Source organism: Mytilus californianus, unplaced genomic scaffold (genome assembly GCF_021869535.1).
Source record: "Mytilus californianus isolate M0D057914Y unplaced genomic scaffold, xbMytCali1.0.p SCAF_8, whole genome shotgun sequence".
Classification (NCBI taxonomy): Eukaryota; Metazoa; Mollusca; class Bivalvia; order Mytilida; family Mytilidae; genus Mytilus; species Mytilus californianus.
In genome coordinates, this window is record NW_026262734.1 from 26,811,592 (window position 1) to 26,828,109 (window position 16,518).

Sequence of the window (16,518 nt, forward strand, 5' to 3'; positions counted from 1 at the left end):
ATTTAATACTTGATGTGAAAATCGCAATGCATAAAGCATACTAAGAAATAAGTAAAGACAATCGATGATGATGTTCCTGGCTTGAAATCGTGTATCTCACTACAGTCTCTAATGTTGGTGATATATTTTCAAATACAAATACTTATATAATTGATCCATACAGGGTATTATCTATTTGTATAAACTTTGTCAACATATTTGATAAAATGTTCCTACATGGTTGTAAGCGTACCACTCAGAGGGAAATTATTCGTTGTACATTTACTCGATGCAAATGTATAAGTATTAGAATTCAGACATCGTTTTTTTTCATAATGCTTTGTTCCTTTTGCTAACATCACTATGTCGTGTTTTGATGTGGGATTGTTTAGACCACATCCATAGAACCTATATATTTGATTTATACGGTATGAATGCACGTGCAAATAATTTTCTTTATACATTTTCATTTTCTCTCTGATTTTTCTTGAAAGCTTGAATTTCAATAATCTTTTGGGTATTTTGTGGTGTTAGTTTACTATGCACTTTAACCTCTTTTTTTTTGCGAAAGTATAAAGGATGTAGAAACAAAGGGTGGGATACGCTTAACAGTAACATTTGTCAGTTTAGACATCTGACATGACCGTTCGATAATACGAATAAACATAGGTCCAAAAAACTTGCTAGCCCTGCATAAAAATAAACAAATAAAACATCACATCTAACAAGTAGGTAATGCAAAATGGGTCGACCAGGAGAGAAAAGGAGAAATCAATAAAAAAAACGAAAAAACAAATATTAGAAACAACAATCAACGACAACCACTTAATTACAGGCTTCTGACTTGGGACAGACACATATAGAATGTGGCGGGGTTAGACATGTTTGCTGGCGCCAAACCCTCCCCTAACCTTGGACAGTGGTACAACAGTACGACATTAGAACAAACTGAAAATCAGTTGATAAGGCTTACCTCATCAGATCGATACAAAGCCAAAAACAACTAACAAAAACACATACCGGACGTGGCAGGGAATTTATACGTCCTACACAACAAATAAGACACTAAGAACATATCTGATAGTACTCGCAGTCATTAACAGTCAAAGTAAAACATGACCTTGTGCAATGCCCAACTATAGGTAACGACAGATTGTAGAACCGTGAATGTGCATATTTATAACAATAATATTTTGATTTATATTTTAATTTATTGAATTGGTAAGACTGCCACTCTAAAAATTGACAGGGCGAAATCCCGTAAATGTATGAAAACTTTTTATAATAAAAGTATAAAAGGTACTTTTTTATGAAATTTTTTTTTGTAAATTAATCGAAATCTATTTGTTATGCCGCATTTTTTTTTTTCTTTTCTGAAAGGATTGTAAAGGGTACAACCACTGTGAAACCTGAATGAGGAAATTTCGTCTTTAATGTTTCATGTTTAAAACAACAAACACGAAGGCTAACACATAAACATTAAACAAGATTCTTAGTACCTTCATTTGTGTTATTTTCTCAAAATCTAGATTTAAAGGTCACGATAAAATTGCAAAAAAGTACATACCAATATAATTTGAAAATATCAACATACTGCAGTTTAAGTCAATATATCGATTCCAATTACAGCTACAGCACTATCTTCAATTTTTATAAATTGACATTGCGCAATAGTGAGAATGATATTTATTTATCTTTAAAATATCGGCTTCATTGGTTTAATCTAAAGAAATCAATATAGTGAGTTCCCCGTTCTATAATTTCAGGATTTTTTTTTAAAGTTTTAATAAATAGCTAACAGAAAGTTGTATTGTCAAAAGGACCGAATAAGGACTCAGAAATAAGGAAAATGCCATATTGTTTCGAAGATATTCAGTTACGAAAATACACCTTACATTTCTAATATCATAAGAATAAATTGTTATGATTTAACAAAAACAATACAGCATTCTGAATATCAAAATTTGGCGAAAACATACGTAAGAGGTTTTGTAAAAAGATCTATTGATTGGAAAAAGAATTTCCATTTTCACAATATTTTACAGTTTTAAAACCATAAAGATTGTTTGTGGTTCAAATATTTATTGATCAGTATCCATAAGAAAATATAACATTTTGATAGGACCTCAAACTTCCGTTGAAACTGTAGTTGTTAGGTTTCTGTTTCATTGATTCAACCGTATCAGCACCGTTTAAGCATCATTTTACATATAACTTCTAATACAGATGTTTCATGCATGTTCATGACGAGAAAAAAATAACAGTTAAATCATTACAATAGGTAGCTTCTGCAAGATCGGTTGACCGGGAAAAGGGCGGGAAATTCGGACTGCCGCTGGAAAATTATGATATATTGGTTAGGAACAGACACATGCTACCACTCAAAGAGTTTTTGCACATGTTTTGTAACGCACAAATATGGTGGTACTGTCCATACATCGGGTTTAACGTCCCTATACTTACCAGACTAAACTGCTTATTTATAATTCCACACAGACAAACAGACACACAAGGTTAGCAAGGGTCTTACTGCCGGACTTGAGAAGTCCAGGTATTAACATATATCTATACCCATGTCAACCTTTGTGTTGCAACTGTCAATGAATCTGCTATTTGATGTGGTTTATGTCGAAGGAAAAGGTTTTCAGCGAACTGAAGGAATGGATTGAACCGAGTTTATTATCGCTTTCATTCCAGGCAATGGCTTATAACAATTTGTCATCCGTTCATTTGTTAGCATTCCATATATTTACATCTTTTTGCCTCAGATTTTTATATCGCCACAATATCTTCCTGATGCAATTTTCAGCTTTAACCAGAACTGCGATGGCATCAGACGGGTTTCAGGTACTAGATCTATTGGCCGAATGGTTAAAAGGTGAATAATGACGTTGTTCACAAGTGTTGTCGGTTCTGCTTCTCCATAAGGTATGCTGTGGTTTTTCTGTATTCGCCTTCCAAAAAAAATAATAACTCTAGGTTTGATTGATAATTAGACAATCTGTCTTGATGTGGATTACTTTTTCAGCACCAGAACTATTCCGTTTGGGCCGGGTTGCGACTCTTATTCCCGAAGGCTTTCATCGAAATAAATAATGGTAGTGTATTTAATTAGAAGATTTTTAGAAGTCATGAATAGTTACGATACTTTCGCCGGAGATGCAGGGGTTTAAATGGCATCGTCTCCTGATTGAACCTAAACGTGAAGAGACGATACCATTTAACTTGTCCTGCTGTGACGGAGTCATTCTTTTTCTTGGTTTCGGTTTCCTTTACAACTGGGAATTCACTTCAGTGGCACCCTTCTCGACACCTTGTATTGTAGCATCAGGGACTGCAGTCAAAGGATTTGCCCACAAGCATTCATGCAGTGAAAGGTGTGACCGCTCATTCAAAAGTTTTGCAGAATCTTCCAAAAGACTTGTACTTGCATTGATAAACGGGATTTTTGTAGTCAGTGTTTTCAATGTGCTAGCTACACTTCAATGCATCGAGTATACAAGAAGCTACCATTTTATTTTAACCCCACCTTTCCAGTTCTAAAGCATGTAAAGGAAGGGCTTCAGAGATCAAGACTATCGAACAGTTGGTTGATGTAGTAGGGTATATCAACACCTTGAATTCTAATGTCGTTTTTATCCTTCCTATATTTGACACGATGACTTTCAGCCGTTAACTTCTGTTTGTCATTGATGTTCCAGAAAGGTCATCAGTATTTGTAAACATTGCCTTGGTATCCTTATGAACCTCTTCGTGTATGTCGATATCCTCCGGCTCGACCGTCTCATGCCGTTTCCTGATAGTACGTTCAAACATAACACAAGCGTACGCCTTTATTGAATGCCCCTAAGCATTCGCTGTAGGATAGTCATCCTTCAAAGGTTACAGATATGTAACTGAGGTAAATGCCGTTGTCTCAGATCTCAGATCGAAGGTGTTGTCAGCTTTTTTGGTTAAAGAGAACTCAAATTTCTGTGTTGCCTGTGGACAAAATTCAATGCGGGTTTTTAAAGTTTCGTACATCATTTTGTCGTTTTTACGAATGTTTTTGATAGAAATCTGATACTTGAAGAATGCTTGATTGTCTTATAGCTTTACATTGCAATAAAACAAATACTCGCTTGGATTTCAAAACTGTTAGATACAGGAGTAGAAAAGTGTTATCCTCTTTTCTATCTTTCAAGTTCATTTCGCCAGAAATCCGATACATCACAAGTATTAGTCTTTATCAAAACACAAATCCTAATCCCTAGGATCACAACGCTGGAGAGTGCGATAGTCGGAAAAGTGAATCCATCTATACAAAATCGGGTTTTTTTTTGTAATTCAGACGCCTTTTTCATTTCCTTAAGGATGTTTTCAAGAGAAATCGTATGCTAAAAGAATGTAAAAATTTGCAGAAAGCTATTGATTGAAACCCTAAAATCCATAGGATTTCAGAAAAGGAAACTCACTATATTGATTTAATAAGTTAGAATTAACAATGTCGATGTTTTTTTAATCGATATCTTCAGTTCTGTTGCTAAGAATCTTTCAGAACTTACCTTGTATTCATTGTTAATTTATTCTTGTCCTGAATTTGCATGAAATAATTGCCACTGGATGTTGAGTAATCAACATTTAATTGATTATATTCTAATCTTCTTTCTAATGACACGATGTTTTTTCCATACATCTTTTTCGGTAGCTTATTTATTTGTATTTTTCTTATTATCTTTCAAAATAGCATAACATGCACTATCTTTTAAAAAAGAATGTAAATCTTTTTTTTTTTTGTATTTTAGTGTATATTGCCATACTACTGTATTTTTAGGTACGAGAAACTGAAAACAGAAATAGGGTTGAATTAGGTCTTTCCACCTTCCCGTGGAAAGACATTTTGATTTTTTTTTTCGCCCGCTTATTTTGTTTCTGAAATGTCGCTTTTGTTTTGCAACATGTCGCTAAGATATTTGGTATATGATATCAAGTAGCTATTGCGCTTTTGAATCTCACCTTTTGTTACCGAACACTTTTTCATATATGAGTTATCTCCCCGTATACCATATTTCTTGCTATCGCTTCTCCTCAGAAAGCATAAAAGTTATCGCTTAAATTTTTTCCCAAACGTCGGAGAGATCTAGAGGTTTTTTTTCTGAGGTTCTTTGTCAATATGCAGGAAATTGAGGTCATGGTCAAATATAAAGGTCATCTTTTAAATTTTTATATGAACTTGTTATCACAAATCCTCAGAAACTGTAAAAGTTATCGACATTAAGTTTTTGTCAAATTGTAAGTTTCGACATGTAAAGAAATTTGGGACGAAGTGGTCTGGTAATTTTTTTAGGAGTTTTCTATCCTTAGATATTCAAAATAAGCTGTTTGTCTTGATAACTTCTTAACCTTACATATTATGGACCTAGGGTCTGTTGATATGACACCCATGACCTTTAACCTAGAAATTGGGATCATTTCAAATTTAATTTGACATTCTAGATTTTGAACTTTCTTATAACTTTATAATTGTACATGATAACGCCCTAAGGTCTTCTGAATCCGGCTGGGCAACATATTACCTTGAAAAAGTAATGGAAGTGGCCCTGTTTGAACTATAAGTAGTATTTTTACGGCACTCATTTCATGTGAAAGTACATAGAAACCATATGTTTTCAGAATCAGTGTGAATCAATCTTTCGTGTGAACTGGAAGTGACATGTTGTTAACCGGAACTTATTAATAATAAATCCCTTATTACAAGCAAAAGTATAAAGAAACCATATATTTTTTGAATAAGTGTTATGAATGCTATCTAATGACACCGGATGTGGCATTTTGTACAACGGAAGTAGTCAATTATATCTCCTTTTCAAGCAAAAGTATAGAAACCGTATCTTTTTCGAATCAGTGTAATGAAAGCTATCATCCTATGACGCCGGAAGTGGCATTATGTAATTCTTCTTTATTTCAAAGGAAAATGATTATATTTTTGAAATCAGTGAAAAGCACAGGAAGTGACTATGTCATTAAACCGGAAGTAACTGATCATCTCCCTTAATCCAAAGAAAAGAATAACAAAGTATATATTTTTGGAATTTGTTTTCGTTTTTTATTTACGAAGATTTCTATCTATTTAAAAACGATTTTACATATCTGTATAAAATTTCATAAAAACCTTATTTATCAACATATGAGGTAAAAAGACCCTCTTTAATGTATTTATAAACTGTTTGCAGTTTGGCAATAAATATAAAAAAGTTTAAAGAATGATAGCATGTTCTTAAAAGAAACACCACGAATCCATTTGTTATAGTTTACCCATGTCCCTTCTTTGTTTTAGATTTACAGTTTGTAAATGATATTGTATGTACATGTATCAGTATAAAGTCCATCATAATTTATTCAGATTTCATTCGAATATTTAATATCTTTTATAGATACGGCAACCAATTCAATATCTGAAGGAGAAAACAACTTCTTGCGATATATAATGTTGTGTAGACTTGGACGGGATTGTACTTTACAATTTTTCAGACATCTCGTAAAAGAAAAGGACTTGCAAAATCATTTAAATAGTCACAAGCAGTTCCTTGAAAAAATATGTCCAAAGCATGAAATACTTGTGTTATTTCCCCGTAAGTATATATTGATGTATATTCTACCTATAATCATTATAATCTTTTATTGTAAACTATAAAATCACTTTGATGAAATAGCCTCATTTACTGATCAGTGTATCCGTTTGTTTGTTCGCCCACTTTGCATCCTGAAGTCCTCTTGAAACATACATAGGATTTCAATGAAACGTTCCAAACTTCAGAGAAAGAAATAAATAGTCAACAGAGGACCTTTCAAAATAAAATCAACAAAGATATCAGACTTTTGATTTGTTACACGGTTGCCATATGTGCAACAGGATTTGTTTAGCCTTCAGGAGCATCTGAGATCAACCCGGTTTTTTTGGCGGGATTCGTGTTGCTAAGACTTTAGTTTTCTCGGTTATGTTTTTCGTACTGCTGTTAAGTCTTTTCGTCCTTTTTCGTTTTTTCCCATGACTTTGTTAATTTGTTTTCGACTTATGAGTTTGAATATCCCTTTGGTATCTTTTTACAACAGACGCGCGTCAAGAACCACCAATGGCATTTGAATTAATATACAGTATAAAGACCAAATCATTTAGCCTACGAACCATTGGAAGCCAAACGTGTTCAAATTGTGCCATGTTTGGGTAAGGTTCATTTATAAAAACTGAAAAAGAATAGAATTGGACGGGTATTTATTTACAAAATCTATTTGACATAATATATAAGTTTGTACTCATATTACTCAATAATATTTCGGTTTTTGTGTAAAATACGATTCAATTCTGAATTTAAACCAGTTTTGTCTTGTTTTTGAAGTTTGATATAAGGGTTTGGCCACCATTTGAATCGTACCGATGTTCAAATTTGTAATAATGGCAATGTAAATTTGTGATTTATAGATCAATTTCGAGTTCTTATTTGTGAATTTGTTATACAATACCGACGGTTGATCCAAGGTCAATCGGCGTAAATGACGTCATTGAACAATCAACGTGTACTATGACGTAATGCCATGAGACATAAAAAATATACAGGAAATGCAGAAAAATGTGAAAGTCGTCTAAACGATCTATATTTTGCCTTGAGGTGCACACATTTTCAGATAGGCTTATTCGAACGTAAAAATAGAGACAAAGGATGCTTTTTAGTTTTAAAATTGTCGAATACATACCGTATTTGAAACAGGGATCATAGAAATATTAACAACAGTATCATTTAGCTTTTATGTGCACATATCGTTATATAATTGTCAGAACAATAATCATAAGCAGTTTTCCGTTTTGCATCATTGCACAGGGCACACGGAATACTAACGATTGATTTGAATACGTTATGCATCTAACGTGAGGGTACCCAAATTGCACCTATTTTGACAGTTTTTTTCACCTACGTTTATTTATGATCTAGATAAAAGTTTCCAGTCTGTGTTTATTATGTAGATGTATCATTATTTACTATATGGTTCCACCAATTTAATTTTGAATCCTTATTGAATCATAGAAAAATGGGTTTGAACAGACCTCCAAACGATCAATGACTCTGTAATGAGGAGTACCCAAATTGCATCCATGCTTAAATTCACATCCATAAAAGTCGAATAACAGATATTTTGTTTTATTTCTTTAAATATTTAGAACAATTTGACATTAGTCCATGCTTACTGTTCATTTTTTAAGAAATAAATCTTGTAACATATTTTATTTGCTAATTTTTAAAAGATGACTTTTTGTGGACGTCGCATATCGACGTTTCCGTACATTTTACTTTTTCCAGTGAACACTTCATCTGTTTATATATACTGTGAACTTTTTGTGTATATTTAAATATGTTTACCTATGCTGAAAGACTGCATAGTGTCAAATCATAAAAATACAAATTGTTTAGTCTCTAGGAAAACTTGTAAGATTTCCTCTGCTATTTTTGCTAAATAGGTGCAATTTGGGTATAGTGACGTTACATTAAGCAGGTCGGGTACACTACCTTATATGGAAAGTCAAAAATTTGCATACTAATGATCTCGGCAATGTACATGTTTGTTTACATAACATGACATTTACCTGGGTAATTGAAAAATCCAGTGCATGATAGACTATACGTGTTTACAATTACCGAGAATTATAATTTTCTGCGTTTCGAAGTATAGAAGAAAATTATTGTACTAACGGTTCTTTCATATATATGTATGGACACGTGATATTAATTGTAGTATCACGTGAGTGGTCATTTTTCGCGGGTTAATTTCCCAATTAGACCATTCTCTCGCCAACTTCGAACTGGTCAAGATGGACACCGAGTTAGATGATTCAATTAAGGCAGTAATTCTACGCGAGGTGAAAAATGCAGTTTCCTCTTCACAGCAAGATCTTCTAAACAGCATAACTACAGTGATGGATAGTAGGCTTACATCTTTCCAGTCAAATCTGCAACAGTCACAGCAGGAGATTTCCCAAACTCAGATAGCCAAGCTTGAAGAAACAATGACTGACAATTATAGTTTTCAGCGTAAAGGAAACGAAAACCAGTATCGTCATGAGGTGAAAGTGTTAACCAAGCTGAAGGAAGCTAAAGCTAACCTGGAGGCTCCAGAATTGGGAATTGATTCTGTGCAGATAGCAAAGATGAAGATTATTGAAGGTATTGACTTAGTGCGTGAAAGGCAAAAACTTATAAAACTGGCCGACTCTTCCCAACTTGGATGGAAAGTCGTCAGTGAGTACGTAGCTAATCCTATCGCTGACGACTCAGAAGACGAAAAGAAAATGATGAGGGCTCAGTCTAGAGCGGAAAGAAAGAGTAAGGCAGAAAAAGTAAAGAAAGGCAAACCAAGACCAACACCTTATAGCAGGAACCCAGAGAAAGAAACCAAATCGGTTAAGCCTGGAAGATGTTTCAAGTGTGGAAATAAGGGTCATTGGATAGACGAATGTCCAGATATGAAAAATAAGATAAGTAATTCTTATTCACAAATTTTAGTTTTTGATAACATTAATGTAATACAAGGTCACTTTGTGCCTGTAGCCAATACTTCAAGTAATAATCTTGTTACAGAAGTGAATACTGTTAAAAATGCTCAGACGGTAATGTGTATTGATACGAATACAACCGTTCAGCATGAATGCATCTCGCCAGTTGGTAGACTCAAGGTCAATATAGGTCAATGGAAATTGATTACCGAAAACAAACACATTATTGACGTTATTGAAAACGGTTATAAAATACCATTCAAAACCGAGCCTCAACACGCTGTAATTAAAAACAACAGATCGTCATTAAACAATAAGATATTTGTTCAAGATGAGATCGGCAATCTTTTACAGAAAAAATGTATTTCTGAGGTACAACAGGTTCCACAGGTAGTTAACCCTTTAACGGTCGCATACAACAAATCGAGCAAACCTAGACTTGTACTAGATTGTAGACATATAAACATTCATTTGTTCAAATTCAGATTTAAGTATGAAGATACAAAAATAGCCCGAGAAATGTTTCAGAAAGATGATTTTCTGTTTTCTTTTGATCTTAAGTCGGCTTATCATCATATTGAGATTTGTCAAATACATAGAAGTTTTTTAGGATTTTCATGGGATTTTGAAGGCAAAGTTAGATACTTTGTTTTTAATGTACTGCCTTTTGGTTTAGCTACGGCTGGGTATATTTTTTCAAAAATACTACGAGAACTGGTCAAACATTTGAGATCTGAAGGCAAAAGGATCATCATGTTTCTGGATGATGGTTTAGGTGGTGATCGAGATTTGAGCTCGTGTCTTAAAACTAGTCAAGAGGTAAAACAAAAATTGGAAGTTCTTGGATTTTTGATTGCACATGAAAAATGTAGCTGGTTCCCTTCACAGTATGTGAAATGGTTAGGTTATATTTGGGACACAAAGATAGGAAAAATCTGTGTGAGTGATGAGAGAATTGACAAAGCAGAAAAAGCTGCGAATCGTATTTTAAGCGATATTGGTAAAGGGGTACTTTTGTTCAGTGCTCGAACATTGGCTAGTATTATTGGTCAGCTGATTTCAATGCAAATCGTCTTGGGTGATATTGTAAGACTGAACACAAGATTTTTATATGATTGTGTTCAAGCGCGTGCTAGTTGGAACGCACCTGTTAAAATAACAGTAGAGGCTATTGATGAGCTTGGTTTTTGGAAAAACTCTTGCAGAACACTTAATCTTGTAGGTGTTGATATTTATTCGGTTAATTTAACTGACATTTATGATATTGAGTTATTTTGTGATGCCTCAGATGTAGGCTTTGGTGGATATTTCTCCACAGTTTTGGATTTTCAGAGTGAAAATCATGAGATTTATGGAAATTGGTTTGCGGGTGAACAATTTGAAAGTTCTACCTGGCGTGAATTAGAGACGGTAAGAAGAGTTTTGAACACATATGATTCATTCCTTGAAAACAGAACAGTTAAAGTAAATTCTGATAATAAGAATGTGACACATATATTGAATGTTGGTAGCAAAAATTACAAATTACAGAAGGTTGTAACAGATATTCATAAATCTTGCTCGAAGAAGAGTATAGGTTTACAAACCAATTGGGTACCGAGAACTGAGAATAAGCATGCCGATTTTTTAAGTAGACACACTGATCCCGATGATTGGAGTATTGAAAGGAATGTTTTCCATGATCTTAGTTGTAAATTTGGTCCTTTTACTATTGACAGATTTTCTACTCATTACAATGCACAGACCTCTCGTTTTAATTCGAGAATTTGGTGCCCAGGTACTGAGGCAATAAACGCTTTCAGTCAATTTTGGGGAGGTGATACTAATTGGTTAGTGCCACCTCCATCATTAGTTGCCATGACAATAAACAAGATCATTAAGGACAAGGCCAAATGCATGTTGGTTATTCCCGAATGGAAATCTGCTCCTTATTGGCCACTTTTATATAAAGACGGCGGATTTAGAGATTTTATACAAGAGGTTATTTATTTGCCTAGAGACAACATTATAGTAAGGGGTACCGGAAAAAATGGGATTTTTGGTGAAAATCCTCTAAGATTTAGCATGATTGCTTTAGTTATCAAATTTTAATAAGGATTTTTGCGTTTTTTAGGTTTAAAACTGAGACAGAACGTTGAGAATGCCGTTGTGAGCAGTGGTGTTGGAGAAAACAATGTGTTGAGATCTTTGGCAGGAAAGATGGCTTTGTATATAGTTGATTCGAAAAGTGAAAATACGTCAAAGAAGTACTTCGCCGGCTTTAATCGTTGGAAGTCATTCATTACTGAACATGGTTTTTCTGATTTACCAGCCGAACCTGTACATGTAGCGTTATATTTAACATTTCTTATTGATAAACATTCTTCACCAAGTGTATTGCAGTCCGCAATTTATTCTATAAAATGGGCTCACGAATTAAACGGTTACATAGACCCTACAAGCAATTCATTCATTACATTTCTATTAGAATCTTGCAAAAGGCTGAACGGTAAACCAGTCGTGAAAAAAGATCCAGTTGACAACATTATGCTTATAGAACTATGTACTATATATCAGGATTCTAGTGACTTATTAGTGATTAGGGATTTGGCTATGATACTTATAGCTTATGCAGGTTTTTTACGTTTTGACGAATTAAGTTCATTAACTTGTAAGGACATTAAGATATATGATGAATACATGTCTATTTTTTTGTCACATAGCAAAACTGATCAATATAGACAAGGCAACGAAATTTTGATTTCTAAAGGGAGTTCTCAAGCATGTCCCCTTCTGATGTATATGCGTTATTTGGGTTTATCTGGTTTGGACGTTCATTCTGATCATTTTGTTTTCAGACCCATGTTTAGATCGGGTGGTACAGCTAAGTTAATTTATAAGAATAAGAAACTTAGTTATACAGCGGCCAGGCAAAATATCGTTAAAAGGTTAAAAATGGTTGCTCCTCAGCTTAACTTAGGTTTACACTCATTACGTTCAGGTGGTGCTTCGGCTGCAGCTAAGTCAGATGTTAATGAGAGATGTATAAAGAGGCATGGGCGTTGGAAATCTGATTTAAGTAAAGACGGATACATTGCAGATTCGTTTGATAATAGAATTTCAGTTTCTAAGAATTTAGGTTTATAGACATAACATTTTTTTTCGTTTCAGCCCTTTCTTTGAGTTCTCTAGTCTTGTGGGCGATCGGCAATTGTAAAATTGTGTTTGAGATATTTTTGCCATATATAAGTATAGTGTGTACTTATAATTTTCTGCGTTTCGAAGTATAGAAGAAAATTATTGTACTAACGGTTCTTTCATATATATGTATGGACACGTGATATTAATTGTAGTATCACGTGAGTGGTCATTTTTCGCGGGTTAATTTCCCAATTAGACCATTCTCTCGCCAACTTCGAACTGGTCAAGTTCAGATATAATGTTGGTTCATTATTGTTTGATTCTTTCTTATTTTGTACTATATATAGGTATATTGCTTAACAGTATACATTTTGTTGTATTTTGTTTATGTAAACATAAGCCAATTTTCAGTACTGTCCAATGTACACCTCTCGAGACGATCTTCCGAGCATTAGGGTTTGGACACAGGTTTCCATATCGACTAAGGTAACTTGGTTGTTGGTTTTTCCTGGCCGGCGGGTTCGTTTATGACAGAGTAATTTTTTTCAATTCGTATTGAAAGCTTGAATATTGTTTATATGTATATAGATATTATTTGCATAAAATTAGTATGTGTATTAATGATAGATTATAATAAAATCCGGTGTCCTTCTAGTCTTGTGGGCGATCGGCAATTGTAAAATTGTGTTTGAGATATTTTTGCCGTATATAAGTATAGTGTGTACCATGTGTTTTCTATTGTCATACAATACAAATTAGGGACTTATCATTGTTTACCTGGGAGGGGGGCTGGTCATTTTGAAATCATACATACAAAATTTCTTGACCCCCCCCCCCCCCCCCATAATATTTCACTATTTTTATTTGATCCCCCCTGTAAAAACATTTAAAAACTGTGATCCCCCCTCTATTAAACATGCCAAAATTTTAACATGTAAATCACTTATCATGTTATTTCAAGGAAATATTGAAAATGAAGTATTCTCAGTGGATTGAGTCCCAAAACTTGTTTGAGGGAAAATTGCCTTGAAATAGGGCTCTTCCATGAGGCCTCTTCCATGAATATTAGTAGGTAGAGCAAGCCAGTGCTTTGAGTAGCTTTCTCTGACTTTTTTTCTAATTTCCTATATTGGGCTATTAAAGAAAACTTGATTCTGAGTAACTCTGTAAAAAATATACATTAAAAAGTAAACTTTTTTGAAACAGTAACAACACATTATTTATATGTCCCTCTATTGAACGCTGCCGAAACTTAAGTTTTACGTATGACCTTATTGAAACCTCCATTGAGTCGCTAAACTTTTATATGGATAGTTCATGCTTTCAGCTTGAACAATTCAATTACTCATTTATTGTCACATTTCATTCATAAATGTGTGATAGTAACCTCAAATTTTTTATTTATTAGCCTAAAAAGTACAAATTTTGAGGGAGTGAGAGGTATAAATGGACCCAAAGGGTTCTTGTAATGAAAACAAAAAGATACATTGGCAATAATGCTTGTTAATTTAGTAATCGACGTGAGTGAAATATAACAACTGAATTATTCGGATTATGAAGCACCTATGCATTTTATATAGGACAAAATGACACAAAATGGCAGCTTCCTACATCACCAAAGTCTTGTGATGTCTTACTTAATTGTATATGAATGGTGTTAAAAATATATTTCGATTTGACTGTTGTAATGTTCTTCTTGACATTTTGTCTCTTGAAGTATGTGAAAAAAATATTGATCCCCCCTCATTGAATTTATAAAAAAAATTGAACCCCCCCTTGTCCACATACAGAAAAAAACTTGATCCCCCCTGGATTTTGACCAGCCCCCCTTCCCAGATAAAAAATGATAAGTCCCTTAAACAGATTGCCGGAAAAACAATACATCTTTCTATTTCTTCTTTTGTGTATAAATTTACAGATCCTGATACAAAGTATTTATTCTGTGCTTCGATTTACGAATAAATGTTTCTGTCCTAAGAAAATAGTGTTTTGAAATACCCGAAGCATAGTTATAGCCATTAAATGCAGGGGCGGATCCAGCCATTTATAAAAGGGGGGGTCCTAACCCTGGATAAAGGGGGGTTCCAACTATATGTCCCCATTCAAATGCATTGATCGTCAAAAAAAAGGGGGTTCCAATAAGTATTTTAGTCTAGACGTCATAGATCTAATAAAACATCGAAATGTATGGCAAGCCGTTTTACTATTTATTCTAACTTCAAGATATCTCATAAACTTTATAAGATAGCTTATATACTTTATAAGATATCTCTTACAATTTATAAGATATCTTATAACTATTTTTATATAAGATATCTTATATACTTTATAAGATATCTCATATAGTTTATGAGATATATAATATATTTTTTGAGATATCTTATATAGTTTATAAGATATGTTATATAGATTATAAGATATCTTATATAATTTTCTTTTTAAGATATATTATAAATTATATGAGATATCTTATAAACTATATGAGATATCTTATATACTATATGAGATATCTTATAAAGTATATATGATATCTTATATAAAAATATTTATATAAGATATCTTATAAATTTTAAGAGATATCTTATAAAGTATATAAGATATATAAGATATCTTATATATAATATAAGATATCTTATAAAAAACGGATTATATAAGATATCTTAATATCATGGATGGAAAAAAAACTTAAATATTTTAGGCATTTGTTCACGAGACAGCAACCGAACGACTAAAATAAATCAAAAATAAAAAGGATGTACATCCATTTATATTTTCAAAACCGGGAGGCGCTTGATCTTTTTAGTAATCTCGTAAACTTCAAAAGCAAGTCTCAAAATCAGGAAAAAAGAACATTTTCTACAGAATGTAGAGATATATTTGTTAACATTTACTGTACATGCACAAGTGCTACACACACCATAAAAACGCCTAATCATCGAATTTACTGTATCCATGTCTTAATTCCCTGCTAACATTGTTCAGAAAATCAATGAGAACAGATTTGTTAAGCGTATTTCAGTGTCTGATTTTTTTCTACTTCAAAATGTTCCATTTGTTCTGTATGTAAGCCATCAACATTGTCGTCAATCATTGCAAGACGTTGTGGTTTTGTTTTGCTTTCGTATTAATACAGTTCATATTCCTCTGTTTTAGACATAAGTATTAAGAAACTTTTAACGGACTAGGTAGGATATTTGCTGATCTTGATAAAATCAGCTGAGATTTTCTGCGTATTTCAAAAAGTTCAACATGGTCATAAAATTTGAGTTTTTTGGGGAAATTGTTGCGACTCATCTAATCCAAATATATCTACTGCCTGACTGGATATAAGTATTTACATATTCAAAGTTCAGCCCGAAACAGATCCCTTTCAGATTTAAGTTTTAGTATTTTTCTTAGTTGCCTGAAACGTTCGGATATACTAAGTAAACCATAAATGTTTTGTGTCAATTTTGCAAGAGTATCGCAATTCTTCTTAATATTTCCCATTTTACACTATTAGCGACACCAGATATATGCGTTTTAATGTTACGGTTATGCTCTTCAAAAACACAGTATAAACCTTGGTGAGTATCTAAACGACAACTACGGGAAAATGACTCGTTTTTGTTCCAAGAAAACAGAATTTCTGGTGGTATAAGAAATCTGCCACATAGTCCGAGACTGTCAATTTGCATTTATTTTCTGAGGTGTTTTCCATACCAAATTTGTCAAGCAGAATATCTGTACAATATTCTTTGTGTTTTATGAAAGAGCATTGCTTTTGGAAAGGCATTATAATGCAACTACTGTATCACTATCCAGTCAACACTTAGGTTGTGAGTTCGAATCCCGCACGGGGCAGGCGCTCTCGACTCCAATTTTAATTGACTAGGATTGTCAGTTTTCCTACCGAA

The 16,518-nt window shown here is 33.4% G+C and overlaps 2 protein-coding genes across 3 annotated transcripts in view; both read left to right on the top strand.

Annotated features, from left to right (window-relative positions):
• The window catches only part of LOC127711242 (major facilitator superfamily domain-containing protein 12-like), a 256,747-nt gene that overhangs the window by 105,276 nt on the left and 134,953 nt on the right, over positions 1–16,518 (top strand). The window lies entirely within an intron of this gene.
• The window catches only part of LOC127711240 (uncharacterized), an 80,402-nt gene that overhangs the window by 43,533 nt on the left and 20,351 nt on the right, over positions 1–16,518 (top strand). For both annotated transcript variants that reach the window (XM_052217230.1, XM_052217231.1), the window contains one exon: positions 6,393–6,590. In XM_052217230.1, the coding sequence (XP_052073190.1) occupies positions 6,393–6,590 (198 nt within the window). The remainder of the gene's footprint in view (positions 1–6,392; positions 6,591–16,518) is intronic.